The sequence below is a fragment of the Mesoplodon bidens genome (assembly GCF_964165515.1).
Source record: "Mesoplodon bidens genome assembly, chromosome: 14".
NCBI lineage: Eukaryota > Metazoa > Chordata > Mammalia > Artiodactyla > Ziphiidae > Mesoplodon > Mesoplodon bidens.
In genome coordinates, this window is record NC_138170.1 from 19,390,810 (window position 1) to 19,405,752 (window position 14,943).

At 46.8% G+C, this 14,943-nt stretch overlaps 1 protein-coding gene across 50 annotated transcripts in view; it reads left to right on the forward strand.

Moving 5' to 3' along the window:
* The window catches only part of MAP4K4 (mitogen-activated protein kinase kinase kinase kinase 4), a 178,930-nt gene that overhangs the window by 114,873 nt on the left and 49,114 nt on the right, over positions 1–14,943 (forward strand). For all 50 annotated transcript variants that reach the window (XM_081254889.1, XM_081254922.1, XM_081254878.1 and 47 more), the window contains 6 exons: positions 907–1,017; positions 5,124–5,214; positions 5,647–5,777; positions 8,391–8,445; positions 9,855–9,933; positions 13,552–13,727. In XM_081254889.1, coding sequence (XP_081111015.1) covers positions 907–1,017; positions 5,124–5,214; positions 5,647–5,777; positions 8,391–8,445; positions 9,855–9,933; positions 13,552–13,727 — 643 coding nt within the window. The remainder of the gene's footprint in view (positions 1–906; positions 1,018–5,123; positions 5,215–5,646; positions 5,778–8,390; positions 8,446–9,854; positions 9,934–13,551; positions 13,728–14,943) is intronic.

The window sequence follows — 14,943 nt, forward strand, 5'->3', positions numbered from 1 at the left end:
AACAAACTTAGTTCAGTAATTTATTAAGAACAGTGGACTCCAGGGAAATTTATAGAATTTATACATATTCAACCGTATCTCTTATTGAATACATTTCTATTCACGATGATGACACCGAGATAGTGTCAGATCTGTGGTTATCACGTTATGCCAAAGGTACTGGACTTACAGGGCAGGAAGATAGATGAATACTATTCTAATTTTTAAAAAAGCCATTAGAGACTATTTGCAAAGTTAGGATAGTAAAAGGGAAACAGTTACCTTTATTTCCATTGCCCGTATCCAAACACAGTTAAATTTTTAGAATAGTTCAACTCAATTTATTTTCTAAGTACTTTGGAAATATACTTGTGTTCGTATTGTTGAAACATTTAGGTATTGTAAATAGTGTCTTTTAAAAAATGATGCGCTGCTTAAAAATAGTATTTCTCAAGAGAAATTTTAAAACTATTTTTAGACTGTACTAAACCCAGTGAATATAAAATAGTTTGAGAATCACAATGTGTGGAAAATAGAACATTTTAGACACTGGCAGGTTGGAAAGCCTGTTAAAGAGTATTTGGATCAGATTTCTGATGACTGGGCGTTGATTAGGAGCAAACGGTCCACTTGCATCTGTGCTCAGGAGACAAGGGGGGCTTCAGGGCCTCTGCACGGGCTGCGCTGTGGAACATGCAGACGCCGATCTCCTGGACCGGATGTCCGTGCCGAATAGATGGGGTGTGATGAGATAACGTTCTCAGGAATTCGGTGCCTCCACAATGGTTGTGCGCCCAGACCTTTAGGAAAGGGAGGGGGGTTAGACTGCCCCCCCCCCCCCCGACCTACCCGGGTGTGTGCTGACATCTGTGATGCTCTGGCCACTGGGGGGACGTGTTGGCCACAGCGTGTCTTGTCTCTCTCCAGCTTGTTATGGAGTTCTGCGGGGCCGGGTCCATCACAGACCTCGTGAAGAACACCAAGGGCAACACGCTCAAGGAAGACTGGATAGCCTACATCTCCAGGGAGATCCTCAGGGTAAGTGGGGCGCAGCTGAGGCAGCCAGGCGTGGGCTTGTGTTTCCATTTCCGTTTGCCCAGCCCCGAGGGTTTCTGTGCATTAGTTGCGACCTGTACAGGTTATTCTTTTCGTGGCAACCAAGGGTTCTGTATCACCAGCTGGCTTTGATAGTTTAAGCCACATCATGGTTTTGAGTCTGGCAAGTATCCAAGGAAACTAGACTTAGAATAGTTTTTTTTTTTTTTGGTATTTCCCTGAATTCATCCTGCAGTTATGAAGAAGAAAATCAGAGTGGAGAGGAGGAGAAATAACCTCTGACTCTTGTGTTTATGGGAATCGTGTGTCTAAGCTTATAAAGCAATATTAATGGTGCCAAATGCTGGCTTTCAAAATCATCTTGTGGACTTCGGCATTAACTGTTAGAATCTGTTGCAGTATTTATGAGGAGAAGTTCTAATGTTTAATGTTATTTACAGCCAATTGGAAAGCTGGTTTATGATGTCAGAGCAAGTTCTTGGCTACCGTTTTAGCGGCTTCTAAATGATTCCTTTCAGTAGTAGAGCTGTCCCGACAGCACAGGCAGAGTGTTTGAAAATTCCGTACTTGAAAACTGCATGTGAGTTGCCAGTGGGCCTCTTCCCTCTGGTCAGCCGGCACAGTTTTTCTCTCTACTTTACCCCTCAATTACACACTTAAATTACTTGGTTGGATTTCATTTACCGACCACATTTAAAAAATAAAGACTATGGAGTTGAACTGGAATCTTAATTCTTATGTTTCTGTCACCAATAAAAAAAATGTTACTTTATTTTTTATTTATAGATAAATTTGCTCCACTTTTTACGTTTAAGTTTCATAGAGGACTGCAGGATTAAAAAATGCCATCTAGAATTCAGAGATGGTTTGAATTTCTTTTTATTTAGAAAGTTTACAGAGCCCTTGACAATAGACAATTCCCTTAGGAAAACCAGTTGTAGAGGGTGAGATGGGAGACCCCGTCTTCTAATCATCACATACAAATTTCATTATAAAAATATCAAGATTCTTTTATGGTTATTATAGGAGCCTTAACATGGGAAACTAAGCCTCCTGCCCTATACTGCTGTGAGGGAGTTCAGTGAGTGGGCAGGTGTATTTATTATCTTGATAACGAAAACTCAGAGTGGGCAGGAGAGAGCAGTGGCTAAGAGCACGGGCCTCCAGTGAGGTAGACTTGGGCTCGAGTCCTGTGGGCAGGAGAGAGCAGTGGCTAAGAGCACGGGCCTCCAATGAGGTAGACTTGGGTCTGAGTCCTGTGGGCAGGAGAGAGCAGTGGCTAAGAGCACGGGCCTCCAGTGAGGTAGACTTGGGCTCGAGTCCTGTGGGCAGGAGAGAGCAGTGGCTAAGAGCACGGGCCTCCAATGAGGTAGACTTGGGTCTGAGTCCTGTGGGCAGGAGAGAGCAGTGGCTAAGAGCACGGGCCTCCAGTGAGGTAGACTTGGGCTCGAGTCCTGTGGGCAGGAGAGAGCAGTGGCTAAGAGCACGGGCCTCCAATGAGGTAGACTTGGGTCTGAGTCCTGTGGGCAGGAGAGAGCAGTGGCTAAGAGCACGGGCCTCCAGTGAGGTAGACTTGGGCTCGAGTCCTGCCTCTGCAGCTTACCTTTTGCATATCCCCTGCCAAGTTACTCAACTTTCCAGACTTACTTTCTTCATATGTAACGTTTAGGTCCCAGTCCTATGAAGGAAGTACCATTATTATGAGCAGTAAATGAGTTTTAGTGTCAGGAATCAGTTAATGTAACATGTGGGTAGGTAACTAAGTGTATACAACTGTTTTTCCACCATTGAACTCAAGACAGCATTTTTTGAAAGAAGCCCAGCTTGCTTGAGGCCCCAGATCAACCCGAACATAGTAGCTCAATGAACATCTTTTCAAGATGCAGCAGATGTTTTCCGCCCCTGTGGGCATGTGAAACGAGCGTTTCCTTCACGTCACTTCATCTAGGATGGGAATTTTTCCTACGACGAACGTCTAAATGGACTAACCTCAAACAAAAGCTTCTGGAAGAGTCAGTGTCATGTACTCATGTGTTTCATCATGGGTCACGGGAGTCAGTGTTGGGAAAGAGAGAGCAGCGTGGTGAGAAGGCCGCTCATGGGGAAGGAAAGCAGGGCGTCCCAGAGCCATGCCGGGGGCTGATTTCTGTGGGGACAGACGTCCTCATTCCTTGGTGGACGGTAGAGTCAGTTGCTGTGGAGTGAAGATCTGAGCAGGTTGAGAGTTGTGGGCACGTGGGCCTCAGACGGCAGTAGAAAAGCTCTCCTGGCCCCACTGAGAGCCTCGAGACACGAAGCCGCGTGTTCCTTCCGGCCCGTTTCCATGGTCACCATCCACACAGCAGCCTCGCGTTTTCATAGAAACCAGCATAGATTATCCTGAGCGTGGGCAGTTACAGCCTCTCCCAACCAGCACCGAAGACGGCCTTTGACTGCTGCTTCATTCTGTGTATGCGACGGACTTACAGGACCGTGTTTCCGAGTTGTGGACCTTGATTCATTTGCTCTTGGATGGACGCTGACTGTGTACTGGACTTGCCATCTCTGCTGAAGAGGGAGGACTATGGCTCACCATGGTGGGGGCGGTGGAACGCGCCCTCCCTCCCAGACCCTTCATTCAGGAAGACTGTGTCCGCTGCGCAGATCCTCGCGGCTCGGGCTCACGTGCCGTACGAGCTGGCAGACACACCACAGCAGCGGGCCCTCCCAGAGGCAGTACCCGCAGCCCTAGGGCAGGGGGATTGCTTGACAGGAACCAGAGTGCAGGCAGGCCACGTTCGTCTGAGAAGATGTGGCTACTTAACGTCTGCTGCTAAGATAACTCTGGAGAAGTGTAAGAAGGGGGGTTTGTGAACATTAAGAGAATAAAAAATGAACCGAAGTAATAAAAGTAGGAATTACGAAAGAGGGAAGCTGCAGTTTTTCATCTCTTCTTCCGCTGTTCAAAGGTACACCAGGCTGAAAGGAGGGAGTTTCTTCCTAACGATACCATGAAGATACCGTATATTTTTAGTGCTTTTCCCCCTAGTTGGTGCTTTGTGGTATAACACTGCACATCCTGTATGCTGGAAAAATACCCAGAGCCATGACATAAGCTCTCTTCTGTTTCATAGGCAGACTGGTAAATGATTTTAGAAACCCCCTATGTTAGAAAAATTAATGTTCTAGGGCAGCTGTTACATTTAATTCATATCCTACAAAGTAATGATGACAATAAAACCCCACAAAGAAGTTAAACAGGACAAATCAAATGAGTCGTTACTTCTCATCTGCCCTTTTTGAATTGAGGCGTTTTGGAGTTAGTAGGTTGCTTGTAGCTTACGGAGGCAGGCTCTAGATTTGGCTTCTCTAGCTAAAGTCAGGACAAGTAAATGAGTTGTGAGAATGATGCCTTTTGGTCTCTCTGACCATATTTGGATGAAAACTGTATTTTTGTTCTCCCACCACCTCTCACCAGAGGCATGCTCTGGGCTTCGTTCCAGATACGAGGTCATCAAAAAGTGCTGTATGCCCAGTAGGATTTATTTCCTTGGGAAAGAAAGATACTTGATTTGAACATAAAGCTCTGTTGATGGCAGAATTGTTCTGCACGTGGGGTGGAGGTCGGGTCGATCAGAAGTTAGCAGTTTGTCGCTCTTTGGTGGGAAAACCAGGCTGGATTCAAGGGCCAGACCTTAAAACCCACTCTCGCCCTCTGCTTTTCCCCTGGGATGCGTGTAGTTCAGATCTACCCCCAGGGTCACCCATTGCAAGATAGGCGTGCAGCGTGGGAAAGGAACCACCCTGTACACAAATAGCACAAATGACAGCAGAGACACTGCAGATGGTCGTCGAAAGTGTGCCGTTGGGGAGCAGCTAGAAGGTGGTAACCCTGCCCCTCCCTCCACCCCGGCCGTGACCCATTGGGATTGGGGGTGCTTCTCTCTGTGTGGTGTCATTGGTGATGTCTTGCTGGAAATGCACTGAGGTTGAATCGTATGTTCACAGAAACTTCTGGCCTGTGTGCACACTTTATTATAAAGGGTGTGTTCTGGGCTATTCACGTACAGCGACAGAGAACTAAATCCAGACCTGTCTTTCCTGCTCAGGGACTGGCACATCTCCACATCCATCATGTGATTCACCGGGACATCAAGGGCCAGAATGTATTGCTGACGGAGAATGCAGAGGTGAAGCTTGGTATGTGATGGGCGTGCCACGTGATCTAATACCCCGCCCGAGTGCAGTTAGCTGAAAACGTTACCCCCGTTTCTCCTTCTGTCTTACTTAAGACTTGGGAGCTGGGCTTACTGCTTAGCCTGGTGCCTGACTCCCTTCCCCCATGCTCCTGGCTCATTCAGAAGTCCCTCTGGTGGTCGCAGTTGCGATGCTCAGGGAGGTGGCGGGTCCAGCTTCCCAGGGAGCTCCCAGGCTGGTTGAGCGTCTTGCCGTCTTGGTGGCTTGGCCCTGGAGAAGGTGCTCCTTCCTTATCCCTGTTGGTGGGAGGTTGCAGTCTGTGCAGTGTTTCTGTTTGGTTTACTCTGAAGACCTCTGATCCTCACACTCTTCACCTGGCTGTTGACTGGTTTGTTAACTGTGTTCTCCTTCCCCTCCTTCCTCTTCCTGCCACAGTGGATTTCGGTGTGAGTGCTCAGCTGGACAGGACCGTGGGGAGGAGAAACACCTTCATAGGCACCCCGTACTGGATGGCTCCCGAGGTCATCGCCTGTGACGAGAACCCCGACGCCACCTATGATTACAGGGTGAGGCGCCGGCCCTGCCTTCCTGCGGGTGGGGCTCCGCCTCCAGTCCCCCCTCCCTGCTGCTTCACTGAGGACCACATGGACCCCTGCTGCAGGGGCACGTCTGCTGGGACAGTATTTTGAGGCTTTTTTTTTTTAGTCCATTCTGCATCACCCCTGTTCTGTTACTAAGTACGATGCTGCTCTCAAGGTGGGGTGGGGCTGTGTGTCACTCCGTAGCTGGTAGAAATTTTTTTGTCCTGAGTAAATTCAGTGCTCCTGCCCTGTTTGCTGTCCTTTTTAACTTGAAGAATATATTATAATCAGATATTTATTATTTTAAAAATACTGGCAATATATAGCAATAGCTTCATCTGTGTGAAATTTTAGAGTGTGGTTAAAGAGCTTTGCAGCTTTGCTTTGGTCACAAATCTATGGAAACTATTAGAGTGACCTCTAGGGACTTGTATCAAGAATGCACTTTTTAATCCTGATGTAAAACCCATATTTGATCATCAGACTCGGGTTGAATATGTTTGTAAAAACTACTTAAAAATTCTGTTGCCTTAAGTCAATGAGTCAGAGTGGTTGATGTACCTGTTAATGATACTCACAATTGAGTTCCTGTCTTACAGCGTGCCAGTGTATTTAGTATTTATTACAAATACCCAACTACTGGAACTCAATGTAAGCCTGTGGTGGAGAGGGATATTTATTTTATGTTTTTATGTGCTGAAATATTTTCAAATAGATTATAGGCTTTAGGAGTCTTCACTCTTTGTTATGTCATTGTGTATCTCTAAAATTTGAAAACATTTCTGACACATCCAAAATATTATCATACCTAAGTAAATTACAAATGATTCCTTAATGCAGAGTCCATAATTAGACCCAGCTCGTCTACACCTGGTTTGTCCAAACCAGTATTCCGTATAGGACAAGACGTTGTATTTGGTTGGTTGGTGGTTGAGTATCTTTCAATGAAGGATATCACACCCTCTCCCCCAGCTCCCGCTTTCTGCGTGACACCGACTTGCTGAAGAGGCAGTGTTCCACCCTTCAGATTTATCTTACCATTTCTGAATTTTAACTTTCCAGTCTTTGTAATGTCATTTACCTTGTTTTCTATAAACTGGAGAGGCTCCATTAGTATCGAGAAAAGCCTTCCAAGATCCCTGAGAGGAGATGGGTGTGGTTTGTTTGCATCACCCCCATGAACACCTGGGGGTGTTAATGGGCGTGAACATGAACACCTGGCGGTCCCACCACTGATGCTGCCCATATTAGTTTCTGGTTAAGGTGGTGGATTGCTCTTTGTACCTGAGGGTATAGAAAACCTCCGTAAAAATAAGGGAGCAGTTCATGGGCCTCTTTATTCTTGTAATAAAACATATGTGCTTGAGCCTCCATAGCATAGTTATAGGTTATTTAGGAAAACCCTTCAACTGAGCAACTTTAAGTAATTTCTTTATTAGGATAGTGTCTAAACAAAAGAAGGCTAATGATGAAAAAACATCTGTTATCTGCTTTTAGAAAATCTTGTTTGGATTTTAAGAAATTAGCTGATAAAACCTCATCTGTCATCCAATGTATATTGAATGCCTACCACGTGGTAGTCACAATTCTGGGGATACAAAGGTGAATAACAGACAAAAATACCTGTCCCCATGGAACTTGTATTTGAGTAGGGGATAAAGCTAAAATTCAAATTTTAGGGAATTCCCTGGCGGTCCAGTGGTTAGGACTCCACGCTTCCACTGCAGGGGGTACGGGTTTGATCCCTGGTGGGGGAACTAAGATCCTGCAAGCCGCATGGCATAGCCTTAAAAAAAAAAAAAAAAAAAAAAAAGGAGTAAAATTCAAATTTTAAAATGAATATTTTGGGGAATCGGAAGGAAAAGACCGCGTGCACTTAACTTATCTCACACCCCCGACCAAGTTTGAAGGAAGAGCAGAGAGACGTGGCAGCATGATTCCGTTTAGTGAGCGAGGGTGGGTTTTTTTGTTTTTGTTTTTTTTTTTTTTTTTTTCCTGTACGCGGGCCTCTCACTGCTGTGGCCTCTCCCGTTGCGGAGCACAGGCTCCGGACGCGCAGGCTCAGCGGCCATGGCTCACGGGCCCAGCCGCTCCGCGGCACGTGGGATCTTCCCCTCCCGGGGCACGAACGAGGGTGGATTTTATTAATTCTTCCGAGGACCTTTCATAAAGAGCACTTTCTAGCCTTTAAACGCTTCACATCATAGTTAAGTCTGAGATATTGTCATAAAACATAAGAGTAAACATCTGTCTAGGCTGGGAGTCTGAATCCTCAAATGCTTGGAAAGAAATGAAGAAATGATGAACTGCAGAGCCCGCAGTGGGCGGGTAGGGAGAAGATGTCACAGGGACCCACCTTAGTTCAGTCATAGAAACGAGCGGTTCTAATTAACAATCAGTGTTATCTTTATTGCATCTTCCATTCATTCTTTTGGAAGGTGTTCTTCCAGATGTGTTTGTGCTTTTAATTTCCTGGCGAACTTCCTTTTGGTTCGTACCCCAAAGAATGCAAGTGCGTCATTTGTGTGAATGATCAGCAGTGGTGAGTTGGTGGCCTCACAGCAAGGACAGTGTCCTAACTTCCCGCTTTGTTTGCAGAGTGACCTGTGGTCCTGCGGCATCACAGCCATTGAGATGGCAGAAGGCGCTCCCCGTAAGTAGCTTGCGTTCCTTTTCAGCCCAGTTCTGTGTAACTTAAACCTGGTCTCAAGGCTTCAAAGAGAGTGGCTGCATGGATGAAACTGTTCCTGATGGGGCGTTCAGATGAAGGGATCATAAATACAGTGGAGTTTTCGATGTGAAAGGAATTCTTGGCATGCATTAGTCCTTTTGAAGATCTCCCCGAGGTCCGTGGGCTATGTTATCTTTGATTTAAGTTGTAATCAGACGTGTGACCTGAAATTATTCTGATGTCAGATAATACACAGTAATTTTTCTTTTTACAGTTTGAACTTAATATTCAGTGAAACTGGTCCTACCACAGGAAATTTCAGTATTTCTTATGTTTTAACTTTACAAATAGAGGCACAGCCTTTTATCTGTGGAATAACTTTTTCAGTATTATCTATGTGAAATTTTGCTTCTGCTTTGGATTAAGTCAATGACAACTTCATGAAATTGATTTTTAATCAGTAACAGGGTAGAATTTCAGAGAGCAAAGGGAAAAACAGCATTTTCTGCTAGCCTCCCTTTAAAAAAAGTGTATACAAAGAATGTATAACTTCCTGATCCATAGTCGCTGCTGAATAAATATTTGTTGAATGAATGATAAAAGACTGCCCACAGCTAAGGATTAGTTGGCACTGCAGAAGCGGCCGTCTGTCTTGATCACCACGTGCTCCCTTAACCTAGACGGGGAAGGACTGCCTGGCCCTTTGTCTCGGTTCTCTTTCACGGCAGGAACAGTACCCTCCTTTTCTTTGGCCCCCATTTCCCAACTGCCTTGTAAGAGTCTCTTGAAGGTAAATAAACACTCGGAAATACCTGATGTGACATACTCGTGCGTACACGTGCACCTAACACGCCTTCGTTGGGCAAGTGATCGGAGAACAGGCAGTCATTGCACAGAATTAAACAGTCCCATCTGGCCCCCGTTTTTTGCCCTTCCCTAGGCACACTCGCTCTAACAATCAGCAGCGAGCATTCCTGGAGGGCTTAACGCATCTGTGTTCCAGGTGTCGTGTGAAGGCCTTTACGACCGACCGAGTCTAATTTAATCCTCACAGCAACCCTAGGAAAATAAAGTTATCTCATTGTCATCTGCTAGATGGTGTGGAAACTTAAGCTGTTAACTCCTTTAGGACGTTGAATCAATATTTATCTTTGATTTATGAAAACTTTCCAATGTCTGTTTGAAATTGTATGTTCTTTTTGTTGCGCTTGTCCTCCTCATATTTTGCTATGTTTAAGTGGGGTATTCAAGGTACGCTCTCAGCCGTATAACTAGATGTGCAGACTGCCTGACGTAAAGCATGCCGATCAGACAATGGGCAGAGCGTGTGCCCCTAGAGATCAAGAATGAGTAACCTGAGTACGTACTGACACGCCCTCTCCTCTCCCCAGCTCTCTGTGACATGCATCCCATGAGAGCACTGTTTCTCATCCCCAGAAACCCTCCTCCCCGGCTGAAGTCCAAAAAATGGTAAGCTGTGTGTGCTTTGTTGTTGCTGTTCTTTTCCTTTTTTTAAAAAAAAAAAAATCGTTCCTTTCTTTAGTTTGACTTCAAGGCAAAATTCTGGCCATTCTGAGTCCAAAAGAACACAAGAGCCAGTGCCCCAAAACACCAGTTAAAAAGTGTTGTGTCGCTTTAGTTTTTAATGTTTCTTTTTCTTGATCAGTTGTCCTTGAATGATACAATAGTGACAAGCCACCCTATGAAACACCAACACGTTAAAGAAAAAGGTTCCATTTTAATACTTAAACATACCTCTCAGTGTAATATGTTTCCAAGCATCTTTACATGAAGAAGCAAAGCTGTGTTGACTTGTAGTTCCTCAGTTGAAGTAGTATCTTAAAATTCATGGAAGGGTTTACTGTAGTTACTGCAGAACTTTGAAGTCCGATGGGCCCCTGTCGCCCAGCAGCCTGCCTTGGAGGAGGGGTCCTCTCCCTGGGCTGCCCCTTCCTTCTCCCTCCTTGCGCATCTGCTCTGCTAAATGGAATCGATGCTGGGGAGGGAGACGGTGACGACCTCCGTGCAGGAAAGCGTTAGGAAGTGCGGCGGTGTGGGGTGACACCTGTTTGGTGTAGTTTTAAAATCTCGGAGGGAAAGGGCAGTGCTTCGTTTCCTCGCTTGAGCATTCTGCCCGCTTGTTTCCTCCCGAGGGCTCCTCTGAGTCCTTTCCTGTCGGTTCCCGTCTGCACTCAAGGCTCTCATGCACTCGGGCCCTCCCTCCCTCCTTTGCCGTTCCTGTTTCCTGGGCTCTGCTGTCTGTCTTACCTACTGTGGGTTTTCTTTTTTTCCTTTCTGAAACTGTTCTCATGAGTTTTCCAGGTGGTGTTGTCTCCTCTTAGGTTCTTGATTCTGATTCTGAAATAAGCCAGAGATCTCCATTTCAGCCTCCTCCTCTCCTGGCCTCGGTCTTTGGCTGTTAGGGCATTGTGGAGCCTCTCTGCCATCGTGGGTGTGGACACGCACGTGTACCGCCACTCATTTCTTTCCTGCTCCTCCCTGCCCTCCCCATGCTTTCCCCAGTGCATTTCACCATCCTTTCCCCACCTTTGTCTGCTGGCGGGGTTTCCTCCTTTATCCCGTCTTTAACCACATTCAGCTCTGGGGAACTGAGGTCGTCTGGTTCCACTTACCAGTTCTTGGCAAGGTTCTTTAATGCGGGATGGTTGCAACGATTTAGCCCCGGTTGGTCTCCTGTGTTAAAACATGATAACCGGGGGCGTCCATGGGTGGCCAGTAGATGTCACCAGGGAGTAAGCTGCGGGGCTGGGTGCCACTTCGTCTGGCATGTGCTGAACTGAACGATGCTCACTTTCCCCTTTCTTTTTCTCTGTCAGATTTTATTAAAGCGAGTTGATGCTCCACCTTCGGGGTGTTTCACAGTTTTGTCAGTCGGCCCTCACTCTGATTATTCGGTCCATAACTTGCAGGTTTGCATTAACCGCTGTGTGTATATAGTACAGTGAGATAAAGAGACGGATGTAGATGACAGTAGATTCTGCCTGTGCTCTTCCACCAAACTTCCTCTAACTGAGCTTGATCAGATGCATTCTCAGCAGTTTATGTCACTGCCTCATTTTACCCCGGTGTTCTAAGCGGGGAGAGGGTTACAAACATGCAGTCCTTCCTCCTTTATGGTTGCTGTCTTCTTGTCCACCAGATGTAAATTTCCACGACTGTCTTTGGAGAAGCGGCCTTTAAAAGATGATTAGTGGGCTCTCTTCCAGCAGTACCTGGCCATCGACGTTCAAGAATACATTGCAGAGGGGGCTTCCCTGCTGGCGCAGTGGTTGAGAGTCCGCCTGCCGATGCAGAGGACATGGGTTCGTGCCCCGGTCTGGGAAGATCCCACATGCCGCGGAGCGGCTGGGCCCGTGAGCCATGGCCGCTGAGCCTGCGCGTCCGGAGCCTGTGCTCCGCAACGGGAGAGGCCACAGCAGTGAGGCCCGCGTACCGCAAAAAAAAAAAAAAAAAAAAAAAAGAATACATTGCAGGTCATCGATTCTCAGATGTTAATCTGTACACGCACATGAGAATCCCTTTGGAATCTTTTAACTTAGGGCTCCAACCTCAAAGTGTCTAGTTTCTTAGGTTTGAGGAGTGACCCAGGCGTTTGTATTTTTAATAAACTCCCAAAGTGATCTTTGTGGGCAGTGGGGTTTGGGAATCTCTGTGCTAAGAGCATTCCATCACTGCTGTGTAGAATCTTCTGCATTCTTCCTTAACCATAGAATAAAGTCACAACTTCAGGGCCCTTCTCTGAGCTGACCCTGACCTATTTCTTTTACCCTTTTCCACTTTTCATACTAGTATCAGGAAACAATTCACTGTTCCCTAGTACTCTGCTACGTTGTTCATGTGGTTTCTGTCACTCTGGAACAATGGCTTTTCTCTCCCATCTTTGGAATGTCAGAAATCCTCCTTTTTCTTGATGTCTGACCCACTCCACAGTCGGCAGTAGTTCTTTTTTCTTCCTCGCAGTTCGATTATACATCCGCTGTTGTGTGTACATACATTATTTCCTATGTGTATCTCTTACAGAGCCTAGCATAAACAAATGTACGTCGTTGACACATAAATATTTGTTGAATTGAACAAAAATAGTAAGTTTGAGTAGAAACAGAAGACAATACAAATGATTCTTAAAAGCAGTGAAATAACTGGAAAGGACTGAACTAATTTTCTCAACCACATTTTTAAAGACTGAATAACTCATTCATTCAACAAAAATTTATTACATACCTATTGTAGTCTACATGCTCAGAGTTGGGCATTGCTGACAAATGGAGAAGTAGGAACCAGTCCTGACCTGTACCGTTTTAAACCAGGAGGAGAGACAGAAACATAAATGTGAAGTGTGCAGTGTGTTACATGCAGACAACCCCAAAGGAAAGGCTCCCGACCTGGCGAGGGCGGGGTGCAGTGTTGCCGGGAAAGGCTTACCGATGGGAGGGTGTCTGAGCTGAGTCTCGAAAGACAGAGTGGGTGAGGGTGCGTCAGCTGAGGCTAGGGAGGGGGTCACTGTGAGCCAGAAATGGAGAAACAGGCAAAAACAAAGTGGCTGGTGGGGTAAACGTTAACGGCAGGGTCATTGACCCCCTCAGCCCTATTATTTCTGCCTCTGAACGTTAAGCGTAGAGAACTGATATGTAAACCAGTCTGAAACTGATGGCAACGTCGCAGTGACAGCAGCAAGCCCCGAGTCACTTACTCGGCTCCCTTTCTTACTCTGTGTCTGTCCTTGTCTTCGAGGATCCTGCCGTCTCTCCTCTGCCATCTTCACATTAGCAAGGACCTCCCTTTACTCCCTGGCCTCCTCCACCCCGTGATAACACAGTCAGAAAGCAGCAGTAACTCCAGCTGCCTCCGAGGCCCCCTGTGTGCGGTGTGACTCCTAAACCGTGTTTAAGTGATGCTCCGGGCCCCGTGGTCCCTGCTTTGTTCCTTGTTTTATCCCTGTGCCTTTGCAGCGTCGTTCACAGTGAATTCTGGAGCCCTGCTCTGTTTGCAAGCTTGTAAGTTACTGATATTTTGGAGCTTTGCTCTTTGTGGTAGGAATTTGATGATCTTTTTTACTTCCTCTTCTAGGTCAAAGAAGTTTTTCAGTTTTATAGAAGGGTGCCTGGTAAAGAATTACATGCAGCGGCCCTCCACAGAGCAGCTTCTGAAACATCCTTTTATAAGGGATCAGCCAAATGAAAGGCAGGTTAGAATCCAGCTTAAGGACCATATAGACCGGACCAGGAAGAAGAGAGGAGAGAAAGGTATGAAACCTGTTTTTATTTTCATCTTAAAAAACATTTTTTTAGGTTTTTGCCAACCAGAATAGGTTATTCCTTTCCCACCCGTGTTTGTGTCCACCTGGCTGGGGCTTGAATGGTCTGTCTCTGCTTTGCACCCAGGGACGGGCCGGGGGGGCAGCTTGGCTCCAGCAAAGGGGACTGGCTCTGTGCCGTGTATTGCCAGGCTGACACTGGGTAGTGGGCACTGTGGCCAGTCAGCACTCGATGCCGTCCTGCTCCTCCTAGGGGGCACGTCTTTGTGGCTGTGCTTTTTTACTTCGTTATGGACCTTGTGTTCTGTCTGCATCAGGCAGGGCCCAGAGCGTCAGCTGGGAACATCAGCGTCCATGTGCTGTCCCGTTCCTCTCCTGCTCAAGAGCCCCAGGGTTTCCTACACTTTATGGGGGTGGTGTGGTCAGGCCTGGGCCCCGTCGGCCTGACTGCTTTTCTGTCTTTACTGCACAACATGAACATTCGCTTTGCTAATTACGTAAGGTTCCATTTGGTCCCCAGTGTCTGGATTTCCTATCCTGACGTGTTCTGTGTCCACCTGCCTGGATTCAACGGTGTCTCCTGCCCAGCAACGTGCAGGCCAGGCTTCACCACCGTCTTCTCTAAACCTTCTTCTCTGGGGCCTCTGGCTCCCACTGACCTTCCTGTTCTGTGAATTTTTTTTTTTTTTTTTTTTTTTTTTTTTGGTGCTGTACGCAGGCCTCTCACTGTTGTGGCCTCTCCCGTTGCGAAGCACAGGCTCCGGACGTGCAGGCTCAGCGGCCATGGCTCACGGGCCCAGCCGCTCCGCGGCATGTGGGATCTTCCCAGACCGGGGCACGAACAGGTGCACGGGGCACACCGGGGCACGCCTGCATCGGCAGGCGGACTCTCAACCTCTGCGCCACCAGGGAAGCCCCTGTTCTGTGAATTCTTAACAGGAACTTTACAGAACGACACCGGATAACAGGCAACCCATTGCTGAATTTTTTTTGACACTCAAAGTTCAAGGCCAAAGAAGAAAGTAAAAAGAGCAAGTTCAGGGCAATCCCCAAGTGCTAAAAGTAACCAGATATATTCCTTATTGCCTTCGTTTGGGCAGTTAACCTCTTTCTTTCGAGTTTTGCCATCTGAGTGGACTTTGTGAATTTGCTGATGCTCCAGGACCCCTTTTCTTATGTGTCAAGGGCTCTGGGGCCCCTCTCAC